Raw genomic sequence first — 26,672 nt, 5'->3', positions numbered from 1 at the left:
TCACTCAGGCCCTTGGTGGTTTCTGTCTGATCCCTGAGTATTGCCTCCTGAGTGCTTTCATCCACGTTCTGCTGTTACCCGTGTTCCTGTTCTGTAGTTGCGAAACGTACTTGCGACACCTTTGGGGTGATCCATTTCTTGTGGTAACTGCCGAGATGCTGGGTGGCTGTGGAGGGGGGGAAAGATGGAAGGGGGAGGGCACTAGGGAGGGGGTGGTGGGTGATTAGATGGAGGAGGAAGGCCTCCCTGGCAGGGGAAGAACAGGCTGCGGGGAGGGGGTAACAGGACCCGGAATGATGGGAAGGAGGGGATCTCCATCTTAAGATTTGCTCCCTCTGATGATAATATGTGAGGGCGGGGCCCTGGGCTGAGGCCCTAGGTTGCTGGCAAGGAGAGGGCCTGTATACCCCTTTGAGGCCCCTGTGGGGATTATAGTGATGGGGGAGGCTAGCCTGGCCAGACTCCCCTGCTCATTTTCTAGGGGGAGGGGAAGGGCCAAGCACATGTAGAGGGGGGGAGAGGGGGCGTTAATGCAGGGGGAGGGGGAGCCAGGTCCCCAGGACATATGAGGGATACTATTTAACTTTAACTTTTTACTGCCTGGGGGCCTGCAATGGCCAAGTAGGGACTCCCTTGAGGACTGTGGAGGCCTAGCGACCAGACGTGATGGCCCTGGTCACTTACGGTGCAGTTTATGAGGGGATGGGTCCCTAGCTGGACCCTCCGCCTCGAATTCTGCTCATTTTCTAAGGGGGGGAACGGAGGTACCTGCACTGTCTTCCGCTCCCCAGCAGCCAATTACTCTGTTGGGTGTATAATCCACAACCAGAAGTGACAGATCCGAATCGGAGTCTGAACCAGAACTGTCTGATCCCAAGTCCAATGAGGAATTCATTGCGCTTATATCATTAATATTACTGTTCTCACTCAGGCCCTTGGTGGTTTCTGTCTGATCCCTGAGTATTGCCTCCTGAGTGCTTTCATCCACGTTCTGCTGTTACCCGTGTTCCTGTTCTGTAGTTGCGAAACGTACTTGCGACACCTTTGGGGCGATCCATTTCTTGTGGTGGCTGCTGAGATGCTGGGTGGCTGTGGAGGGGGGGAAAGATGGAAGGGGGGAGGGCACTAGGGAGGGGGTGGTGGGTGATTAGATGGAGGAGGAAGGCCTCCCTGGCAGGGAAAGAACAGGCTGCGGGGAGGGGGTAACAGGACCCGGAATGATGGGAAGGAGGGGATCTCCATCTTAAGATTTGCTCCCTCTGATGATAATATGTGAGGGCGGGGCCCTGGGCTGAGGCCCTAGGTTGTTGGCAAGGAGAGGGCCTGTATACCCCTTTGAGGCCCCTGTGGGGATTATAGTGATGGGGGAGGCTAGCCTGGCTAGACTCCCCTGCTCATTTTCTAGGGGGAGGGGAAGGGCCAAGCACATGTAGAGGGGGGGAGAGGTGGCGTTAATGCAGGGGGAGGGGGAGCCAGGTCCCCAGGACATATGAGGGATACTATTTAACTTTAACTTTTTACTGCCTGGGGGCCTGCAATGGCCAGGTAGGGACTCCCTTGAGGACTGTGGAGGCCTAGCGACCAGACGTGATGGCCCTGGTCACTTACGGTGCAGTTTATGAGGGGATGGGTCCCTAGCTGGACCCTCCGCCTCGAACTCTGCTCATTTTCTAAGGGGGGGAACAGAGGTACCTGCACTGTCTTCCGCTCCCCACCAGCCAATGACTCTGTTGGGTGTATAATCCACAACCAGAAGTGACAGATGCTGTTGCTTCTGGTTGTGGGCCTGTGGGGGAGGAGTCGCATGGACGTCGGCCTTGCCGTTTGATAAAGCCTTATTCCCCAACGGAGCAGTGCAAGCTCCATGAGGCCTGGGTGATGGAGGAGCAGGGAGGAGAAGGCGGAGTGGCCGCTTCCGGGTGTGGACCTGGGGGGAGGAGTCGCCGGCACATCGGCCCTGCCGATTGAGAAGGTCTTATTTCCCAATGGAGCAGGGTGAGCTCCATGAGGCCTGGGTGATGTTGAAGCAGGGAGGAGGATGCAGGGGGGACAGCGGTGGTGGCTAGTGGGACTTTTATGCCCCAACAGACCAGTGCGCGCTCGATGCTGCCTGGGGTAAGGGGGGGCTCCACGAGCTGGAGGGACTATCAAGCAGGAGCAGAGAGACAGGCGAGGGGGACCTGGGGAGGGGGGATGAGAACCTTGCAGGGGTGCTGGAAGGAGAGAAATGAGGAATACTGGCAGGGGAATGGGAAGAGGGAGAAAGGCAGGGAGAGGATGGTGGAAAGCAGGGGGAAGGGAGGAGATGACCAGGGGACTTCTCAACCCTTAAGGAATACTTAACTGACCCAGTTTTCTTCCTCCTAGGTAGCTGGATGGTGACCACACTGTCCTGCAATCTTCTTGGGGGAATCTGTTTTCTGCTACACCGATCCATGCTGCTTCAGGGCTCCCAGACTCGACTCTGCAATGAGAAAGACAATTTAAAACTGCTGCTGCAGAGCCAGGTAAGCCCTTATATCCCTTCTTTCTTCCCCCCTCTCTTAACCCTCCCCTGGCCTATCCCTATTTCTCCCTCCCCCCCTACTACCCCCCTTTTGGTTATCACACAGCTTCCCTCTCCTCCCTGTTCACAGGCGGGGAGTGGGAAGCTGCTGCTGTGTTTACTTCATTCCATTGTCCGTTGCACTTACTGTGCTCCCTGCCTATTTGGCACTCCACACTCAGAAAACTGGAGTACAGTCCCAATTTTAGCCTTTTTAGGAGAGATTTGCACTGTGCTACAAAATGAGACGCAGATACAGTCCTCGTGCGGTGTGCATTAATTACTCAGTTTGGGTGCACAAGATCATATGCTTGATTTGCTTTATTACTGGCTACAGTTGTCAAGATATTGCACAGGAAGAAGTCCCACTTCTTTTACGTAAGTTTTCAAAAGTAGATAGCTGTTTAATCTGTCTGCTTCTATCAGTCCAATCTGTTATATATGTACCTGAATATCTATCTATCTATCTATCTATCTCTCCTGCTAATAGCAAATCTATACAGTTTGTATAGTCATGGCTAAATGTGTCTTTTTAACAAAAAAAATCTACTGTGTATTTATGAGTTATTCATTTATTTGTAATACAATATTTATAATATAGACATTGTTATGTTATTGTCACCAGTTAGGAGTTTTACTGGGGTTGGTGAGATACTAACGTATGAAATAAGGTGAGGCATATACACTCTGGTGCATATAGTGGGGGTACAAATAAAAAAATATAACATTAGGAGAATGGAGGGCAGGAGGTATGGGTATTGTTTCTCAATTAAATTATTGTGTTGCTGTAGTTTAAAGTGATATCGGATAGATTTATGAAGCTGCATTTACAGCTATTTGGGCTATGTGGAACAGGCTTGCATAATAAGTCTGCTGCCACATATTTAAAGGGAAATTCCAGCCAAAATTGGAATCCACATGCATTTCAGTTTTCAATAGAATAATTTAAAAAAAATATACATGTATTAGCACAAATGCTTCTAATAAAAGCTATAGCTGTTTCAAAAGTGTATGTAAATGTATTGTCAATCCTAGCGTTTGTGCTAGGATTGACAATTGGAACAAATTAAGGGGACTTTCATTCATGAAGTATAAAATAATTAATGCTGAAAGCTCCTTTATTTGTTTCAAGCGTTCGCCGCACTGAGCTGCTCAGGCAGCCCACAACAGAACGCTGTTTTAATGAGAGGTGACATTTTCACCTCTTAGCCAATAGCCGTGCGGGAAATCAGGCTTGGCGCCTGCTGGAACGCACAGCTATTTGCTAAGAGGTGGAAACGTCACCTCTCAGCAAAACAGCGTTCTGTCGTGGGCTGCCTGAGCAGCTCAGTGCGGCAAACGCTTGAAACAAATAAAGGAGCTTTAAGCATTAATTATTTTATACTTCATGAATGAAAGTCCCCTTTATTTGTACCAATGGTTAATCCTAGCGTTTCACAAACACTAGTATTGACTATCACTTTAAGTATGCACTGTGCACCAACATTTTAAACACAGCACTTGCTCAGAGAGCCTAAGGTGCTTGTACTATCTGGTAATGACTTAATTTGTTAATTGCTGACATTATAAAAGCCCCACTGGCACTCTGAGCAGCTGCAATATTTAAAATGTTGGTGCACTGAGAATATATAGCAATGCATCACATGCATGTGCAGAGAAAATTGCTAACATTAAGAAAGTGATAACTTTAACTAGATGTATTTTTGCCAATACATGTATATTGCAAATATGTTTTTATTCAAAGATGTAATTAATTCATCTATATGCATTTACATTTTGATCGGAATATACCTTTAAGAAACAGAAACTGCTTCTTTTATCTCTCTGTCACCTGATAGGTAGCGAGATGAATCAGCCAAAACTTGCTTGTTTTGAGAGATTAAAATGCCTTGCTCTAGCGTAATTGCTTGCGCTGGAGCAAAGGGCGGGATTTCATAAGAAACCTCTTGTGCAATGTTAACTTTTGCAGTGCAATGCAACACTTCAAGTGATGATTGCAGGCAGACAGGTTAACTACTTGCAAACCTGTCTGCCTGCATGTTACATTTTTTCTCCTATACAATGTAAATCCACAGTACTGCACACTAACTAACCTATTCAAATCCTATATATTGTATGTTTTGTTCTATCCTTTTAGTAGTAGCCAGCTGGCCCCAACACAATATATTTTCTTTATTAAAGAGATGTGCATGGGTGCATTTTAGTTTGAAACAGAAGCATTTTTGCAATATACTTCCACAAGCAAAAATGCTTCTAATAAAAGTCATTACTGTTTTTCTGCAGCATACGCACATATCCTCTGAGGGCCAGGGACACCGAACACCCCACCTTCAGTGGTTTGTATGACACAAATTATACCTGCAGAAGCAATACATTCTACACCCAGCTCTCTGAGAAGGTGTGGTGTTTAAATACTGGTGATGAGCCCTCACAGCATATGTGCGTATCCCGCTGAAAAGCAGTAATAACCTTTACTAGAAGCATTTATTTTTGTTAATGGAAGTTAATTGCAAAAATGCTTATATTTCAAATTGAATTGAATTCCACTTCTCTGTGTACTAATGTACAAAACCAAATAACGTCAAATAATACCATAACATTTTTAAAAAAAAAATACAGTGAACATCTGTGTTCAGTGCTCAAATATAATCAACTTGCTGTATAGTTGATCAGTATTTTAGCACAATTTCTCCTTTTAAAAAATTATAAAAATGTATTATTTTAGTCATACACTTAACCACTTAGCTACAGATTCCACTCACAGCTTGACTAATTAATGCAGATATCAAAGCAGAATAAAAAGTTTGGTCTTCTGTCAATGCAATTACACATTTGTTCAAAATATAGGTTCCAGCCATAGGTCTGCAGAAATGTTGTTGTTTTTCCAGGGCTGGGGAATACAAATAATTAGGGGTTGAAAATTATGCCAAAATGCCCCAGGATAAAGGGTACTAGTACACTATCAATATATTTGTTATATACTAAACTGTAATACACATTTATACTTTTTTTTTTTTCTTTCTTTTTTTTTCGGTGTAAGAAAATGAATGCCTTTATCCAGACTCTTAACTTATAAATTACAATAGAAGGAGCATATTTTTTTTTGCATTTTGTTTATTTCATATGTTGCATTATACGGTTATAAAAGATGCAAATAAAAATAAAACCAAAATTATCTTCCCTTTGGTTTATGAGTTGGGATGTACACTCCATTATCTAATTTTACACAAAAGAACCAAGTCCAACATAAATTAACTTATACATATAAAGCAAAGACTAAAGCGGCTGACAGTAACTTAAGACATGCAAAATATACATTTCCCTAATTATGCTATTGGTGGAACTTTTAACAAATTATTTCGGTGTTGGTAGGAGGACTCTGCACAGAAAGTGTTAACTCATAGCACATTTCCATTAATGGGATACTTTATTGTTTTCTGTTGTTAAAGAGGTGCTGGGAGTGTAAATATGTGTTTGTGTGTATATATATATATATGTATATTTATATATATATATATATATATATATATATATATATATATATATATATATATATATATATATATATAAATAAATAATGCAAAATAGATCGGCACTCACTGGACTTTAGAAAACAAAACGTGGTTTATTGTTGTGATGTTTCGGGGATCAAACCGTCCCCTTCATCAGACCGGTTTGATCCCCGAAACGTCACAACAATAAACCACTTTTGTTTTCTAAAGTCCAGTGAGTGCGGATCTATTTTGTATTATTGAAAACCATTGTTTTGACACCCTGGCCAGTCAATGAGGAGGTGAGAGTGCTTATCCCACAACTATTGCTTTATATATATATATAAAAATAAATATATATGTATTAAGTAACTGAACGTGATGCATCCATTACAATAGAACTATTTCATGGAAAAATTAAAATTCATATTGAAATTATGCAGGGAAAGATGATTTATGGTGCACAGTAGAAAGTGTAAAAAACTACACTGCACATTCAAGAAATGCTGTCAAATTCATATTTCTAATACTAATTTTAAAACGTATTGTTTTCCTTGGACTGCCCAGAAGTGTTTCATGGCCATAGCTGGAACATTTTCCCCTTGCAAACCTAAAGGTAGAGAGTGTCAAAATACGCAAAACACTTATTATTATAATAGAAAAACACATGTACGGTATATGAAAACGGAGGCGATTGCAAGACACTATACACTAAAAGCAGAGTAATCTGATCTGTATTAGCTGCAGGATTTAATTTTTAAAGTGCGCCCCTACTCCCTTCTAACTTTACTCTTCCTGGCAAAGTTTCCCTATCCAGCAAGCTCCATTATATTTTATGGGAGATATCTCGCCACTCACAAGAACAGACCCTTTTTTTTAGATTATTCCGCTAGGGCTGCCCCTGCTAGTGTTGGGGTGTGGATTTTACGTCTCGCCTGGCAACGTTTTGTCTCAGTGTCTCTCTCTCCTCTTTTCTCTCTCCTGTCTTCTCTCTCTCATTAATTATAAAAAAAAAAATAAACAAAAAAAAGTTTGAACAGTAATAAGGGATATGGTATTTGACAAAGTGCTGGATGGAGAAGGGCTCAAAGGTGTGTATGTATGTGTGTGGATTTATATGTGTGAATGCGTGTGTGGTGGGGAATCCAGGTGGGGTGCAAATGCATTCTTTGCCCTCCCTGTGGGCATCTATTAGTTGCAGCTCAAAGTGTATGAGTCAGAAGATTTAGGTTTCATGATATGTGCGTGCGCATCCAAAAAAGACATAAAAAGGCATAAACACATGCAATATGATATTTATGTACTAATGCAAAATTCCTCATTTAAAAAGGTTGGATACCCATGGTTTAAACTTTTCTCCAACCCCATTGGCTGTTTGAATTATTAAAGGATTTAAAAGTTAAATTAGTCAATCAGAAAAAGGTGCTAAATGTCTGAAATAAACATTTAATGGTGGCGAAATACTTCTTACTTCATGCTCAGTTTCTTTTCTGTTATTTTGTTTTTTCAAATAGTGTTGGCCACCTAGAAAGAGCAGATCATGTGTTTTTTTTTTTTTGTAAAACAGATGTTCGTGCTTTGAAAAAAACAACAACTTGTATTGTGCTTCTATGTCATGTCACTGACTACCAGTAAAGCAGCAGATCTGTTTATAAACCCATGAGTAATTAGGTTTAGTTGCACTTCCTGCTAGCTTAGAAATCAAAATAAACAGCTTTAACCTTTTTCATAGAAAATAAATATTTTTTAAAAAAGCAATTAAATTATCTAAAATTGATAATGAAAGATTAATTGCAAAGGATTCTTAGTCAAACCGAGAAAGGTTTTTTAAATACATAAATGGCAAAAAATCTAAGAAGGACAATATAGGTACATTAAAATGTGTGAAGGGTAACATGATTAACAGTGACAGGCAGAAGGCTGAGGTACTAAACCAGTTTTTTTCTTCATTATACACAAGAGAGAAACCAATGGGGGATACTTTTAAACAAACTAGAACATACAAGCCCATATCATTAACTGGGAGATCTATAGAGGATATCAGTAGAACATACAAGCCCATACCATTAACTGGGATATCTATACAGGATATCATTAAAAAACCTGGATAATATTAAGGTATATAAAACTCCAGGCCCAGATAGAATACACCAAAGTATTTTACGGGAACTTAGCACTGTTATAGACAAACCTCTACTCAATCTTTTCAAGACTCATTATTCTCAGGCATAGTACCCCAGGACTGGTGTAAAGCTGATATGGTGCCACTCTTTAAAAAAGGAAGTAGGGCTTATCCAGGAAGCTATAGACCAGTTAGTCTGACATCAATAGTCAGGAAGATACTTGAATGAATTATTAGGGATTATATTTATGAGTATATTTATACAGGGAGTGCAGAATTATTAGGCAAGTTGTATTTTTGAGGATTAATTTTATTATTGAACAACAACCATGTTCTCAATGAACCCTAAAAAACTCATTAATATCAAAGCTGAATATTTTTGGAAGTAGTTTTTAGTTTGTTTTTAGTTTTAGCTATTTTAGGGGGATATCTGTGTGTGCATGTGACTATTACTGTGCATAATTATTAGGCAACTTAACAAAAAAAAATATATACCCATTTCAATTATTTATTTTGACCAGTGAAACCAATATAACATCTCAACATTCACAAATATACATTTCTGACATTCAAAAACAAATCAGTGACCAATATAGCCACCTTTCTTTGCAAGGACACTCAAAAGCCTGCCATCCATGGATTCTGTCAGTGTTTTGATCTGTTCACCATCAACATTGCGTGCAGCAGCAACCACAGCCTCCCAGACACTGTTCAGAGAGGTGGTCTGTTTTCCCTCCTTGTAAATCTCACATTTGATGATGGACCACAGGTTCTCAATGGGGTTCAGATCAGGTGAACAAGGAGGCCATGTCATTAGATTTTCTTCTTTTATACCCTTTCTTGCCAGCCACGCTGTGGAGTACTTGGACGCGTGTGATGGAGCATTGTCCTGCATGAAAATCATGTTTTTCTTGAAGGATGCAGACTTCTTCCTGTACCACTGCTTGAAGAAGGTGTCTTCCAGAAACTGGCAGTAGGACTGGGAGTTGAGCTTGACTCCATCCTCAACCCGAAAAGGCCCCACAAGCTCATCTTTGATGATACCAGCCCAAACCAGTACTCCACCTCCACCTTGCTGGCGTCTGAGTCGGACTGGAGCTCTCTGCCCTTTACCAATCCAGCCATGGGCCCATCCATCTGACCCATCAAGACTCACTCTCATTTCATCAGTCCATAAAACCTTAGAAAAATCAGTCTTGAGATATTTCTTGGCCCAGTCTTGACGTTTCAGCTTGTGTGTCTTGTTCAGTGGTGGTCGTCTTTCAGCCTTTCTTACCTTGGCCATGTCTCTGAGTATTGCACACCTTGTGCTTTTGGGCACTCCAGTGATGTTGCAGCTCTGAAATATGGCCAAACTGGTGGCAAGTGGCATCTTGGCAGCTGCACGCTTGACTTTTCTCAGTTCATGGGCAGTTATTTTGCGCCTTGGTTTTTCCACACACTTCTTGCGACCCTGCTGACTATTTTGAATGAAACGCTTGATTGTTCAATGATCACGCTTCAGAAGCTTTGCAATTTTAAGAGTGCTGAATCCCTCTGCAAGATATCTCACTATTTTTGACTTTTCTGAGCCTGTCAAGTCCTTCTTTTGACCCATTTTGCCAAAGGAAAGGAAGTTGCCTAATAATTATGCACACCTGATATAGGGTGTTGATGTCATTAGACCACACCCCTTCTCATTACAGAGATGCACATCACCTAACATGCTTAATTGGTAGTAGGCTTTCTAGCCTATACAGCTTGGAGTAAGACAACATGCATAAAGAGGATGATGTGGTCAAAATACTCATTTGCCTAATAATTCTGCACTCTCTGTACAGTTGTGCTCATAAGTTTACATACCCTGGCAGAATTTATGATTTCTTGGCCATTTTTCAGAGAATATGAATGATAACACAAAAACTTTTCTTTCACTCATGGTTAGTATTTGGCTGAAGCCATTTATTATCAATTAACTGTTTTTATTCTTTTTAAATCATAATGACAACAGAAACTACCCAAATGACCCTGATCAAAAATGTACATACCCTGGTGATTTTGGCCTGATAACATGCACACAAGTTGATACAAAGGGGTTTGAATGGCTATTAAAGGTAACCATCCTCACCAGTGATCTGTTTGCTTGTAATTAGTGTGTGTGTGTATAAAAGGTCAATGAGTAAGTTTCTGGACTCCTGACAGAACCTTGCATCTTTCATCCAGTGCTGCACTGACGTTTCTGGATTCTGAGTCATGGGGAAAGCAAAAGAATTGTCAAAAGATCTGCGGGAAAAGGTAGTTGAACTGTATAAAACAGGAAAGGGATATAAAAAGATATCAAAGGAATTGAGAATGCAAATTAACAGTGTTCAAACTCTAATCAAGAAGTGGAAAATGAGGGGTTCTGTTTGATAACATAGTGCATTCATCTTGCCATCAATTCTGACCAAATTTCCTGTGCCTTTGTAGCTCACACATCCCCAAAACTTCAGAGATCCACCTCTGTGTTTCACAGTAGGAATGGTGTACCTTTCATCATAGGCCTTGTTGACTCCTCTCCAAATGTAGCGTTTATGGTTGTGACCCAAAAGCTCAATTTTGGTCTCATCACTCCAAATGACTTTGTGCCAGAAGGTTTGAGGCTTGTCTCTGTGCTGTCCGGCGTATTGTAAGCAGGATACTTTGTGGCATTTGCGTAGTAATGGCTTTCTTCTGGGACTCAACCATGCAGCCCATCTTTCTTCAAGTGCCTCCTTATTGTGCATCTTGAAACAGCCACACCACATGTTTTCAGAGAGTCCTGTATTTCACCTGAAGTTATTTGTGGGTTTGTCTTTGCATCCCAAAACAATTTACCTGGCAGTTGTGGCTGAAATTTTAGTTGGTCTACCTGACCGTGGTTTGGTTTCAACAGAACCTCTCATTTTCCACTTCTTGATTTGAGTTTAAACACTCATTGACCTTTTATACACACACACTAATTACAAGTAAACAGATCACAGGTGAGGATGGTTACCTTTCATATCCATTCAAACCCCTTTGTGTCAACTTGTGTGCATGTTATCAGGCCTAAATCACCAGGGTATGTAAACTTTTGATCAGGGTCATTTGGGTCATTTCTGTTGTCATTATGCTTTAAAAAGAGTAAACACAGTTGATTGATAATAAATGGCTTCATCCAAACACTAACCATAAGTGAAAGAAAAGTTTTTGTGTTATCATTCATATTCTCTGAAAAATGGCCAAGAAATCATAAATTCTGCCAGGGTAAATAAACTTATGAGCACAACTGTATAAACAAGATTATGAGTTCAAATCAGCATTGTTTTATGAGAAATAGATCATGTCAAACTAATCTAATTCGATTCTACAAGGAAGTAAGTAAAATATAGATAAAGGGGAATCAGTTGATGTGATATACTTGGATATTGCAAAGTTGTTTGATACAGTACTACATAAGAGATTAATGTACAAAATTAAGGGACTGGGGATAGATGAAAATGTTAGTTCATGGATAAATAACTGTATAATAGACATGGAGAAACGAGTAGTAGTAAATGGATCATACTCAGATTGGACAAAGGTAATCAGTGGAGTCCCCCAGGGATCAGTACTGGGCCCTGTTCTTTTTAATATTTTTGTTAATGACTTGGAGCAAGGATTAAATAGCAACATCTCTATTTTTGCAGATGATACAAAGTTGTGTAAGGTCATTAGGTCAGAGCAGGATGAACTTGCTGTACAAGGGGATCTACAAAAATTAGAAGAATAGGTAGGTAAATGAAAAATTAGATTTTATACTGGAAAATGCAATGTTCTACATTTTGGAAGTAAAATTAAGCAGGATTTAGACAAACAGAGGAGGAAAGGGATTTGGGAGTAGTGAAAGATAACAAGCTGGGGGCGGAGCCAACAGCCGAGGGAACCAGACACATATCTCTTAAGCTCCTTGCTTATGGCCAAATTAAATATATATTTATGGCAAAGAAACAAGCTATCTTAGCATACCAATTACCAACGACTAATCCTTGACTAAAGAGCACCCTAAGTCGAACATTGCGACTAGTCTAATTTATTGTGGCATCAAATGGAGGGGGCCTGTGTGCTTTAGGTGGCAAGATACGCAGTCCTGCTTCCACTATAGCCGACTTACTTTCACTCCGACCGAAGCCAAAACTACATACCCATTGAACATGGATGAGATACAGGTGCTCCTCTCTAAGATAGCGCTTCAGATGCAAAATAACTTTCTATAACTCGTGCTTATAATTAGAGCACCATGTGCTTTAGGAGAGGACACTGCAAGCAAGATGGTGGAGAACAGAGCCAATTTGCTGCAGACACAGACTGCACAAGCCGATCTCCTCACGGTTGTCAAAAAGGAGAACCACTGGATACAGCTTGGGAGTGGTGACATGGTTTTAAACTCTGCATTATCTATGTGGGAACCAGGTAGCATCTACACTACAAGCAGCAACGGTATGATCACACAACAATGCCCTAGCATGGAACTATGCCTTCCAGATACTCGCATTATTGAGACCAACCTCTGGAAGCAAGGTAATGTGGATGCTGGCGTTGATGCCGACGAAAGCCAGCTACTGTTAGTGGCGAGAGTTCAACAAGATCCCCTGAAAGGCAATCTGTATCTTAAACCACAAGGGACTAAAGGACGTGAGACATTAGTTTAATCGGGTCAACTGAGACATGTTTATACCGGGGATGAAGAATCTGAACTGATATCCTTGTTTCTGGTCTGTGGCATTGGGTAACATCACGGCAAGCCCACACAGCATGCATAGGAAAACTGCATTATTTACTAAACTGTTCTTTCATTTAAAGGGACAGTAAAGTCAAAACTAAACTTTCATGATTCGTATAGGGCATGCAATTTTAAACAACTTTCCAATTTACTTTTATCATCAAATTTGCTTTGTTCCCTTGGTGGTATTTTTGAAAAGCTAAACCTAGCTAGGCTCAAACTGATTTCTAAACAGTTGAAAACCGCCTCCTAGCGCAGAGTATTTTGAAAGTTTTTCACAGTTAGACTGTGCTAGTTCACATGTGTCATATAGATAACATTGTGTTCACTCCCGTGAAGTTATTTAGGAGACTTCACTGATTGACTACACTGCATGTCTGTCAAAGGCACTTAGATAAAGAGGCTGTCTGCAAAGGCTTAGATACAAGGTAATCACAGAGGTAAAAAGCATATTAATATAACTGTGTTGGTTATGCAAAAACGGAGAATGGGTAATAAAGGGATTATCTATCTTTTAAAAAAGAAAAATTTTGGTGTAGACTGTCCCTTTAAGCATCTGTAGTTTTAATGTTCCCCTATTGTATTGTACTAGTTCAGTATGTTAGTCTGGTTTCCTTCCATATGGGAGAATATCATCAAGAGATTGATTGTTTAAAGTTCAGCACTAAAATTCAGCCATGCAGGTTGATCAGAATCAACATTATAAGAATTGCCGGTTATTTTCAGCCTATAACACCTGATTAAGGGATATACTGTATACATACAGGATTATATTGTGGTCTCTCATTTTCTCCTAATTCCGTATGATATCTGTTACCTTGGTACCCAGAGCTACTCTACAAAATATCTATGCAGCCATGCATTACTGTTATGTCAATGGCCTCTCTCCGATATGACCTCTCTGTTTGGTATAGCGTGTCTACAATTTTGACTATTCATACTTCTCATTAGTCATTACCACTGTCCTAATAGTACATTGTACGTTATATCCTCATTAGATTGCTTCATCAATACCCTTGCGGTCATTATATTACTGTATATAGCATATGGAGCAACTGTCTGGCTGTCTGCGGCCGGGACAGACTAGACAGTCTTACCTACTATATATTACACATCTACATTTAGGACTGTAACTTTAATGGGCCTTTAAACTTGCATATGACCATTACTTTCATAGCGAATGGTGATTTAGCTAATATATGCATTCATATTCCATATGTCTCAATAGTTCATAAAAGGCTCTACTTTTCTTCTCTCTGCCGGCAAGAGTGGGAAAAACCCTAATACTGTAAACACGGAGACCGTTTGCCCTTAATTCCTTGTATTACAATATTTACAGACATTTTCATTTAGTTACAACTCCATCTACATTGCCGACGCCCTGCAATTCTGTCTTAGCTCAGAATGGAATAGCCTGAACGATTGTTATTACAAATCTTCAGTTTGTTTAACCCCTTAATGACCAATGACGTACGCTGTACGTCCTCAAAAAAACTACAGTTAACGACCAAGGACGTACGGTGTACGTCGTCGGCTAAACTGAGCACTGGAAGCGATCGAGATTGCTTCCAGCCACTCTAACATTATTGCAGCGATGCCTCAATGTCCAGGCATCCTGCAATACTGTTCCCAATGCTAGGACCGGATTGATCACTCCCCCACGAGTGATCACTTCCGGTTTTGCTCCACGTAGAGCCTGGCTGTGTAGCAGAGCATCGGAAGCGATCGGACAGGCTTCCAATGCTCTGCTTGTGTGCTAAGTGCCTCTGTGGGTCGAGTCACTTACGCCTAGATTACGAGTTTTGTGGTAAAATGGTGCGTTGCTAACGAGCCTTTTTTTTTAATGCTCCCTTAAGACAATGCTTGTATTACGGGTTTTTTTAAACCCGGCGTTAGCCGCAAAAAGGTGAGTGTAGAGCAAAATTTAGCTCCACATCTCACCTCAATACCAGTGCTGCTTACGGTAGCGGTGAGCTGGTAAAACGTGCTCGTGCACAATTTCCCCATAGGGATCAATGGGGGAGAGCCAGCTGAAAAAAACCTAACACATGCAAAAAAGCAGCGTAAAGCTCCTAACGCAGCCCCATTGATTCCTATGGGGAAATGAATTTTATGTCTACACCTAACACCCTAACATGAACCCTGAGTCTAAACACCCCTAATCTTACACTTATTAACCCCTAATCTGCCTTCCCTGACATCGTCACGACCTGCATTATATTATTAACCCCTAATCTGCCGCTCCGGACACCGCCGCCACCTACATTATCCCTATGAACCCCTATCTGCTGCCCCCAACATCTCCAAACCCTACATTATATTTATTAACCCCTAATCTGCCCCCCAATGTCGCTGCAACCTACCTACACTATTAACCCCTAATCTGCCGCCGCCAAGTCGCTGCCACTATAATAAAGTTATTAACCCCTAAACCTAAGTCTAACCCTAACCCTAACACCCCCCTAATTACAATAAATCTAAATAAAATTACTACAATTAAATAAATTATTCCTATTTAAAACTAAATACGTACCTATAAAATAAACCCTAAGCTAGCTACAATATAACTAATAGTTACATTCTAGCTATTTTAGGATTTATATTTATTTTACAGGCAACTTTGTATTTATTTTAACTAGGTAGAATAGTTATTAAATAGTTATTAACTATTTAATAGCTACCTAGTTAAAATAAGTACAAATTTACCTGTAAAATAAATCCTAACCTAAATTACAATTACACCTAACACTACATTATCATTAAATTAATTACATAAACTAACTACAGTTAACTACAACTAAAGTACAAAAAAAAACACTAAATTGCAGAAAATAAAAAAATAATTACAATTTTTTAAACTAATTACACCTAATCTAATCCAACCAAAATAATAAAATTTCCTACCCTATACTAAATTACAAATAGCCTTTAAAAGGGCCTTTTGTGGGGCATTGCCCCAAAGTAATCAGCTCTTTTACCTGTAAAAAAAATACAATACCCCCCAAACATTAAAACCCACCACCCCACACACCCAACCCTACTCTAAAACCCACCCAATCCCCCCTTAAAAAAACTTAACACTACCCCCTTGAAGATCACCCTACCTTGAGACGTCTTAACCCAGCCGGGCACAAGTGGACCTCCAGAGGGGCAGAAGTCTTCATCCGATCCGGGCAGAAGAGGACCTCCAGACGGGCAGAAGGCTTCATCCAGGCGGCATCTTCTATCTTCATCCATCTGGAGCGGAGCGGGTCCATCTTCAATCCAGCCGACGCGGAGCATCCTCTTCAAACGAAGTCCAAGCGAAAAATGAAGGTTCCTTTAAATGATGTCATTCAAAATGGCGTCCCTTGAATTCCGATTGGCTTATAGGATTCTATCAGCCAATCGGAATTCAAGGGATTGGCTCAGCCAATAGGATTTTTCCTACCTTAATTCCGATTTGCTGATAGAATCCTATCAGCCAATCGGAATTCAAGGGACGCCATCTTGGATGACATAATTTAAAGGAACCTTCATTCTTCGCTTGGACTTCGTTTGAAGAGGATGCTCCGCGTCGGCTGGATTGAAGAGGGACCCGCTCTGCTCCAGATGGATGAAGATAGAAGATGCCGTCTGGATGACGACTTCTGCCCCTTGGAGGACCTCTTCTGCCCGGATCGGATGAAGACTTCTGCCCCTCTGGAGGTACACTTGTGCCCGGCTGGGTGAAGACGTCTCAAGGTAGGGTGATCTTCAGGGGGTATGTTTTTTTTTATTTTCTGTAATTTAGTGTTTGTTGTTTTCGTACTTTAGTTTATTTTATTTAATTATAGTGTAGTGTTAGGTGTAATTGTAACTTAGGTTAGGATTTATTTTGCAGCTAAATTTGTACTTATTTTAACTAGGAAGTTATTAAATAGTTAATAACTATTTAATAACTATTGTACCTAGTTAAAATAAATACAAAGTTGCCTGTAAAATAAATATAAACCATAAGGTAGATACAAATGTAAATATTAGTTATATTGTAGCTAGCTTAGGGTTTATTTTATAGGTAAGTATTTAGTTTTAAATAGGATTAATTTATTTAATTGTAGTAATTTTATTTTGTTTTATTTAAATTATATTTAAGTTAGGGGGGTTAGACTTAGGGTTAGACTTAGGTTTAGGGGTTAATAAATTTAATATAGTAGCGGCAACGTTGGGGGCGGCAGATTAGGGGTTAATAAATGTAGATAGGTGTCGGCAATGTTAGGGATGGCAGATTAGGGGTTAATAAAATGTAACTAGTGTTTGCGAGGCGGGAGTGCGGCGGTTTAGCGGTTAATATATTTATTACAGTGGCGGCGATGTCCGGTCGGCAGATTAGGGGTTAAAAACTTTATTTAAGTGTTTGCGATGGGGGGGGGGGGCTCGGTTTAGGGGTTAATAGGTAGTTTATGGGTGTTAATGTACTTTTTAGCACTTTAGTTAAGAGTTTTATGTTACGGCGTTAGCCCATAAAACTCTTAACTACTGACTTTTAAATGCGGTAGGAGTCTTGACAGGAGAGGGTCTATCGCTCACTTCTTCCAAGACTCGTAATACCGGCGTTAGGCAAATCCCATTAAAAAGATAGGAATTGACGTAAGGGGATTTGCGGTAAGCTCGAGTCGCGGAAGAAAAGTGAGTGGTACACCTGTACCTGCCAGACTCGTAATACCAGCGGTGCGTTAAAAAGGCAGCGTTGGGACCTCTCAACGCTGCTTTTTTAAGGCTAACGCAAGACTCGTAATCTAGCTGTTAGTAATAAAATAATAAAAAAATGTTTTTATATACATAATTAAAAGCCCTATATAGCCCCCCCCCCACTATCAAGAGGCTTCCAAGATGGCGATGCCCAGTGCATCATGGGGCCTCATCATAGGGACAAGCTAGGGTCACCCAATCTGAGCCTCCCACCCAAAAAAAAAAAATCATAATAAAATACCCTATTTGTCTGATCAAGTCAATATTTGTAAATATTGACTCTGATCAGTGTGGATCTCCCTCCCTCTCCTCAGTTGCTATTTTGTTGGAGAGAGAGAGAGACCTGTGTTTAGCAGAGAGAGATTTATTTATTTTATTTGTTAAAAATTTAGAGATCCAAAGGCTCAGAGCCATTAACCCCTAGCTTGCCAGTGATCACTATAAATCACTGGCAGTAGCATAGCTGCACTTTTTTTGCTGTCTGTACATTTTTTAGAGGTTAATTTTTTGTTGCAATTTTTTTTAAATACCCAAAGGCTCTTTTCAGAGAGCCATTTAGCTAATTTAATTTAATTTCCAGAGTCATTAACCCCTAGCTTGCCAGTGATAAATCACTGGCAGTAGCATAGCTGTAGTTTTTTGCTGTCTGTGCTGTTTTTTAGGGGTTAATTTTTTTGTTGTAATTTTTTAAAAACCCAAAGGCTCTTTTCAGAGCCATTTAGTTAATTTACTTTAATTGTAAGAGCCATTAACCCCTAGCTTGCCAGTGATCTCTATAAATCACTGGCAGTAGCATAGCTGTACTTTTTTGCCGTATGTGCCTTTTTTAGGGGTTAATTTTTGTGTTGTAATTTTTTAAAAACCCAAAGGCTCTTTTCAGAGTCATTTATTTAATTTAATTTTCAGAGCCATTAACCCCTAGCTTGCCAGTGATCGCTATAAATCACTGGCAGTAGCATAGCTGCACTTTTTTGCTGTCTGTGAATTTTTTTAAGGGTTAATTTTGTTGTTGTAATTTTTTTAAAAACCCAAAGGCTCTTTTCAGAGCCATTTAGTTAATTAATTTAATTTAATTTGTTTTTCTGTGACAGATACAATAATGTCACAGAAAACATATAGTGCTGAGGAGGCATATGCCATCCTTGCGTCAGAGTCAGATGCCTCTATGTCTGACTCAGACCCCAATTTTGTCCCTCCCATATGCTCAGATACATCATTAGATGCAGTCTCAACTGATAGTGATGTATCTGTGGCTGCTAGCCCCCCTGCTAGCCCCCTGCCAGCCCCCCTGCTAGCCCCCCTGCCAGAAGGAGGCGTGTTGCTGCCATTGCCGCTGAAGAGTGGGTAACGCCTCATCTCCAGAGGCCAGATATCCCTACCTTCACAGCAAATCAAATATAGATGTGGCAGGTCTCAGCCCCCAACAGTTTCTGAAGGTGTTTCTGGGTGATGATGTATTGGGGAACATTGTCTCCCAAACTAATTTATATGCCCATCAGTTCTGTGCTGCAAAGCCTAGAACATATTTGGCAAAGCAGCAAGGTCCCCCATCAATGTGCCAGAATTTAAAAAATTCTGGGCTTCGACTATGCTGATGGGCATTATAAAGAAACCCTCCATTCGCTCCTACTGGAGCAGTAGCCCCATCTGCTCTACCCCAATTTTCTCCCAGAGTATGTCGAGGAATAGGTATGAAATGATTCTGCATTCATGCACTTCAGGCGACAACAGCCTGTGCCCCCCTAGGGAGCATCTCCAATTTGACAGGCTGTATAAAAATCCGCCCCTGATTACCCACTTTTCTGCCAGGTTTGCAGAGGATTATACACCTGGAAGGAATATATGCGTTGATGAATCCCTAATGAAGTATAACGGAAGACTGGTATTCAAGCAGTACATTCCTTCCAAGCGCTCCAGGTATTGGGTAAAGGTGTATAAGCTCTGTGAGAGCAAGACTGGGTATACTCAGGCCTTCCAGGTGTACGAGGGAAAGGATAGCACCTTGACCCTCCAGGTTGCTCAAAACATATGGGAACCACTGGCAAGATTGTCTGGGACCTGATATTACCCCTAATGAACAAAGGGTATCACTTGTACTTAGACAATTTTTATACAAGTGTCCTTTTGTTCAAGCTACTGTATTTCTTTGATACAGTAGCTTGTGGTACAATTAAAAAGAACCGCATAGGTTTCCCAGGACAACTTTTACGCACCCAGGCTATGAAGGGGGGAGACCTCAGCTCTGCGCCAAGTGGGAGCTGTTGGCACTTAAGTACAGAGACAAGAAGGATGTATACCTTCTTACCACCATCCACACAGAGAGGACGGTGGCGGTCTCCGTACGTGGCAGAGCTGAGATCTTAAGGAAGCCAGTGTGCATCAAGTCTTATAACCGGCATATGGGGTTGATCTGGCAGATCAGCTGCTGCAGCCCTATCTAATTATGCAGAAGACAAGGGCCTGGTACAAAAAAAGTTGCAATTTACCTAATGCAAATTGCAACCCACAACGCTTTTTTGTTGTTCAGAAAAGCAAACCCCGGAGTGAAACAGACTTTTTTACAGTTTCAGCTCCAGATCATTTCGGGGATTTTGTACCATGATGCACCAGCTCCCCCGGCAGTGATGGGAGAGAGCAGAGTTGGGGCTACCCATTTTATTTTTAAAATCCCCCCTACTGCCGCAAAGCAGAAACCACAAAAAAATGCAAAGTCTGTACCAAGAGGGGGCAGAGAAGGGACACCATATATCACTGTCCTGATTGCCCTGGACAGCCTGGACTCTGCATCGGGGACTGCTTCAAGCGGTACCATACAATGGTCAATTTTTAAAAATAAATACATTTGCTGTTTTTTTTTTTTTTTTTGGTTATGTTTACTGTTAAATGTTGTTTTTTTGTTGTTGTTCTTTTACTTTTACTGTGCCAGATTTTTACATTTCACTACTTTTTTCTCTAAAATTGGGCCTGTTTTTTTTACCAAAACCCCTGTCAAACCTATGCATGGGGGGACATAGGTGTTTCTCAGGGTGCCTTGCAAGAAAACAACCTGAAGTATTTTTTTTTTACAATAACTTACAACAGTCTCTCCTAAATCATAGTAAAAAAGCAATGTGTGTGTAAAAATGAAAATCGAAAAATTACCACCATACACTTTCTCCAATTTTTTTGGCAAAAACGGTTGCTTCAAAGGCATCAAAGCACACCATATACAATACCTTGGGGTGTCAACATTTAAAAAATATACACTTTCATGGCAATAAATAAAACTGGGGTATGTGATAGGCCCCCAAACTAAAGATAAGCCTATCAGAAGAAATACTCTCACTTTTAATAACTCAAACCACAAGTCATAAAATTGTAACATAACCTTCCCGAAATCCTGGCACACCTATGCATGGGGGGGCATAGGTGTAATCAGGGGTGCCTTGCAGAAAACAACCTGAAGTATTTTTTTGCAATAACTTACAACAGTCTCTCTTAAATCATTGTCAAAAAACAATGTGTGTATAAAAATGAAAATTTAAAAATTACCACCATACACTTTCTCAATTTTTTTTGGCTAAAACGGTTGCTTCAAAGTCATCAAAGCACTCCATATACAATACCTTTGGGTGTCAACTTTTCTAATATATGCACATTCATGGAAAACAAAAAAAATTGGGGTATGTAAAAAAAACTAGGCAAAGAAAATATGTTAAATTTGAAAAAAAAATCACAAACGCATGTCAGACATTTGGCATTGCACCCCCCAAACAAGCCAACAAACCTATGCATAGGTGGTATCACTGTACTCAGGAGATGTTGGTGAATACATATTGGGGTCTTCTTTGGCAGTAACACATAACAGGAGCTGAGAATCCATGTCTAAAGTACAATGTGTGTGAAAAATAACACAACAAAATTAATGCCCAATAGTTTGACAAAGACTGGTGGTTGAATTAGTGCATGGAAAGTGTTAAAATACCAGCATTTGAAATACCATAGGATGTCTACTTTTCAAAAATATATGGTTTGATGGGGGTACATTTTATTGGCCGGATTCAGAAATGTCCCAAATAGGACATAGGTTCATGATGACAGATGTGAAAATTCCAATTTGAAAAACAGGAATGCGCCCACTAAATAAAAGGCATTTTATCCCCCAGAGAAACAAACACACCTATACATGGGTGGTATCACTGTACTCAGGTGATGTTGTTGAACACATATTGAGGTGTTTTTTGTCAGTAACACATAACAGGAACTGAGAATCCATGCCTAAAGTACAATGTGTGTGAAAAATAACAGAAAAAAAATGACTAGCCAAAAGTTTGACAAAGACTGGTGGTTGAATTAGTGCATGGAAAGTGTTAAAATACCAGCATTTAAAATACCCTAGGGCGTCTACTTTTCAAAAATATATGGTTTAATGTGGGTAAATTACATTGGCCTGCTTCAGAAATGTCCCAATTAGTACATGGGTGATGTGAAATGTTCCAATTAGACACACCTATACATGGGTGGAATCACTGTACTCAGGAGATGTTGTTGAACACATATTGAGGTTTTTTTTGGCAGTAACACATAACAGGAACTGAGAATCCATGCCTAAAGTACAATGTGTGTGAAAAATAACACAAAAAATAACTACCCAAAAGATTGACAAAGACTGGTGGTTGAATTAGTGCATGGAAAGTGTTAAAATACCAGCATTTGAAATACCCTAGGGTGTCTACTTTTCAAAAATATATGCTTTGATGGGGGTAAATTTCATTGGCCAGCTTCAGAAATGTCCCAAATAGGACATGGGTGCATGATGACGTGAAAATTCCAAGTTGAAAAACTGGAATGTGCCCCCTAAAAATAAGGCCTTTAGCCCCCAGAGAACCCGACACACCTATACCTGGGTGGTATCACTGTACTCAGGAGATGTTGAACACATATTGAGGTGTTTTTTGGCAGTAACACATAACAGGAACTGAGAATCCATGCCTAAAGTACAATGTGTATGAAAAATAACACAAAAAAATTAATACCCAAAGGTTTGACAATGACTGGTGGTTGAATTAGTGCATGGAAAGTGTTAAAATACCAGCATTTGAAATACCCTAGGGTATCTACTTTTCAAAAATATGTGGTTTGATGGGGTAAATTTCATTGGCCGGCTTCAGAAATGCCCCAAATAGGACATGGGTGCATGATGACAGATGTGAAAATTCCAAGTTGAAAAACTGGAATGCGCCCCCTAAAATTAAGGACTTTAGCCCCCAGAGAACCTGACACACCTATACATGGGTGGTATCACTGTACTCAGGAGATGTTGTTGAACACATATTGAGGTGTTTTTTGGCAGTAACACATAACATGAACGGAGAATCCATGTCTAAATTACAATGTGTGTGAAAAATAACACACCGACACACCTATACATGGGTGGTATCACTGTACTCAGGAGATGCTACTTAGGAAAGGGATTTGGGAGTAGTGAAAGATAACAAGCTGGGGGCGGAGCCAACAGCCGAGGGAACCAGATGCATATTTCTTAAGCTCCTTGCTTGTGGCAAATTAAATATATATTTATGGCAAAGAAACAAGCTATCTTAGCATACCAATTACCAACGACTAATCCTTGACTAAAGAGCACCCTAAGTCGAACATTGCGACTAGTCTAATTTATTGTGGCATCAAATGGAGGGGGCTTTTGTGCTTTAGGTGGCGAGATACGCAGTCCTGCTTCCACTATAGCCGACTTACTTTCACTCCGACCGAAGCCGAAACTACATACCCATTGAACATGAATGAGATACGGGTGCTCCTCTCTAAGAAAGCGCTTCAGATGCAAAATAACTTTCTTGAACTTGTGCTTATAATTAGAGCATCATGCACTTTAGGAGAGGACACTACAAGCAAGATGGTGGAGAACAGAGCCAATTTGCTGCAGACACAGACTACACAAGCCGCTCTCCTCACGGTTGTCAAAAAGGAGAACCACTGGATACAGCTTGGGTGTGGTGACATGGTTTTAAACTCTGCATTATCTATGTGTGAACTAGGTAGCATCTACACTACAAGCAGCAACGGTATGATCAACGACGCGGCCCTAGCATGGAACTCTGCCTTCCAGATACTTGAATTATTGAGGCCAACCTCCTGAAGCAAGGTAGTGTGGATGCTGTCGTTGATGCCGACGAAAGCCAGCTACTGTTAGTGGCGAGAGTTCAAAGAGATCCCCTGAAAGGCAATCTGTATCTTAGACCACAAGGGACTAAAGGACGTGAGACATTAGTTTCATTGGGTCAACTGAGACCTGTTTATACCGGGGATGAAGAATCTGAACTGGTATCATTGTTTCTGGTCTGTGGCATTGGGTAACATCACGGCAAGCCCACACAGCATGCATAGGAAAACTGCATTATTTACTAAACTGTTCTTGCATTTAAACATCTGTGGTTTTAATGTTCACCTATTGTATTATACTAGTTCAGTATGTTAGTCTGGTTTCCTTCCATATGAGAGATTGATTGTTTTAAGTTCAGCACTAATATTCATCCATGCAGGTCGATCAGAACCAGCATTATAAGAATTGCCAGTTATTTTCAGCCTATAACACCTGATTAAGGGATATATACATACAGGATTATATTGTGGTCTCTCATTTTCTCCTAATTCAGTATGATATCTGTTACCTTGTTACCCAGAGCTACTCTACAAAATATCTATGCAGCCATGCATTACTGTTATGTCAATGGCCTCTCTCCGATATGACCTCTCTGTTTGGGATAGCGTGTCTACAATTCTGACTACTTATACTTCTCATTAGTTATTACCACTATCCTAATAGGACATTGTAGGTTATATCCTCATTAGATTGCTTCATCAATTCCCTTGCGGGCATTATATTACTGCATATAGCATATGGAGCAACTGTCTGGCTGTCTGCGGCCGGGACAGACTAGACAGTCTTAGCTACTATATATTACACATCTCCATTTAGGATAGGAACTTTAATGGGCCTTTAAACTTGCATATGACCATTACTTTCATGGCGAATGGTAATTTAGCTAATATATGCATTCATATTCCATATGTCTCAATAGCTCATAAAAGGCTCTACGTTTCTTCTCTCTGCCGGCGAGAGTGGGAAAAACCCTAATACTGTAAACACGGAGACCGTTTGCCTTTAATTCCTTGTATTACAATATTTACAGACATTTTAATTTAGTTACAACTCCATCTACACTGCTGACACCCTGCAATTCTGTCTTAGCTCAGAATGGAATAACCTGAACGATTGTTATTACAAATCTTCAGTTTGTTTAATTATTGTATATCTCCTTATATTAATAACCCCTCCCCCCATACACCAACATGAGCCCCCCAGTGGGCTACATCCAGCTTAGAACTTAAATGTTCCCTTTACCTCTATTGCTATCTTCTATTTAAATTTTTGGCGTAAAGCCTCAAGTGGTGCTTACCCGCTGTTGAACTTTCATTATTGTGTATCAATAGACCCAAGAGGGTCATAAACTGGACTAACTAGGTTTACTAGTGTTACCTAAATCAACTGGTCCAAATGAGACCGGCTCATTAGTCCTAAAATAGCTATTTAAAACAACTAAATGAAAAATGGAGGTTTCAGATGCTCACATTCTAGTATTAATTTTGTACTTTTTCTGTATTTAATATACCAATGGAATATGCTTTATGAAAAAGCTGTTACACATGTTATAGCATTGTTATGTACTTTTGTGTTTATGAAAAACCTCAATAAACGAATAATATTTAAAAAAAAAAAAAAGATAACAAGCTAAAGATTGGCACACAATGCAGGGCAGCGGCTTCTAAGGCTAATAAGATACTAGCATGTATTAAAAGAGGTAGTGATGCTTGGGAGGAAAGCATAATTCTGTCACTATATAAATCCCTGGTAAGACCTCACCTTGTCACCTTGAGTATGGAGTGCAATTCTGAGGACCGATCTCAAAAAAAGACAATGCAGACTTAGAAAAAGTTCAGAGAAGGGCCACAAAACTAATAGGGGGAATGGAGAATTTAAGCTATAAGGATATGTTTGCCAAACTGGGTCTGTTTTCTCTAGAAAAAAAGGTGCTTGAGAGTTGACATGACTACTTTATATAAATATATTTATGGCCCATATACAGAGATGGCAGAAGCTAAAACATATTTTTGACAAGGGGTCAGAATTTAAGGCTGAAGGAAAGGAGATTTAATCTCCTGCAACGTAAACATTTTTTCACTATAAAAGCAATCGAATTGTGGAACTCATTACATGAGGAGGTAGTAAATGCCAATACCTTAGATACATTAAAAAATGGTTTAGATACATTTCTGGCTAGAAACAGAATTCAGGGATATGATTGCTTGTGTTAAATGGGTCACCGTTTATAATGGGATTAATTTACTAGAGCTTTTTGTAAGTATATTAAGATTTGTATAGGTTGATCTCAATGAACTTCTGTCTTTTTTCAACCTCATCTACTATGTTACTATCTTAATGTTCTAATAGTGCTCTTTTGTATGCATGGTAGACATTTTTGGAGTTTTAGGAATGATTATTAATTTAACTAAGAATGGTATAGATCAGTGTACATTTATTATTATCATAATCTTTATTTACAATAAGGGTTATAGATCCTGCAGTGCTATACATGGGTTACAAGTAAGTTAAAGGGACATGAAACACAATTTTTTTCTTCTTCAATGATTCAGAAAGAGCATGTAATTTTAAACAACTTTCCAATTTACTTATATTATTTAATTAGCTTCCCTCTCTTGTTATCCTTTGCTGAAAAGTTTATCTAGGTAAGCTCAGGAGCAGCAAAAAACCTAGGTTCTAGCTGCTGATTGGTGGCTGCATATGTATACTGATTGTCATTGGCTCACCCATGTGTTCAGTTAGAAACCAGAAGTGCATTGCTGCTCATTTAACAAATGATACCAAGAGAATGAAGCAAATTTGATAATAGAAGTAAACTGGAAAGTTTTTTTAAAATGGTATGTTCTACCTAAATCATCAAAAAAATGTATGAGTTTCATGTCCCTTTAAGACATGACAGGGAAAGA

General features: G+C 40.1%; 1 protein-coding gene across 1 annotated transcript in view; it reads left to right on the top strand.

Moving 5' to 3' along the window:
* The first annotated feature begins 2,657 nt into the window (after positions 1-2,657).
* The window catches only part of PLA2R1 (phospholipase A2 receptor 1), a 528,401-nt gene continuing 504,386 nt past the window's right edge, over positions 2,658-26,672 (top strand). Inside the window, exon 1 of the mRNA XM_053698351.1 lies at positions 2,658-2,923. Within this exon, the coding sequence (XP_053554326.1) occupies positions 2,788-2,923 (136 nt within the window). The 5' untranslated portion in view covers positions 2,658-2,787. The remainder of the gene's footprint in view (positions 2,924-26,672) is intronic.

The sequence above is a fragment of the Bombina bombina genome, chromosome 1 (assembly GCF_027579735.1).
Source record: "Bombina bombina isolate aBomBom1 chromosome 1, aBomBom1.pri, whole genome shotgun sequence".
Taxonomy (NCBI): Eukaryota; Metazoa; Chordata; class Amphibia; order Anura; family Bombinatoridae; genus Bombina; species Bombina bombina.
Note: the sequence above shows the minus strand (reverse complement) of the source record. Positions and strands in the feature narration are given on the sequence as shown.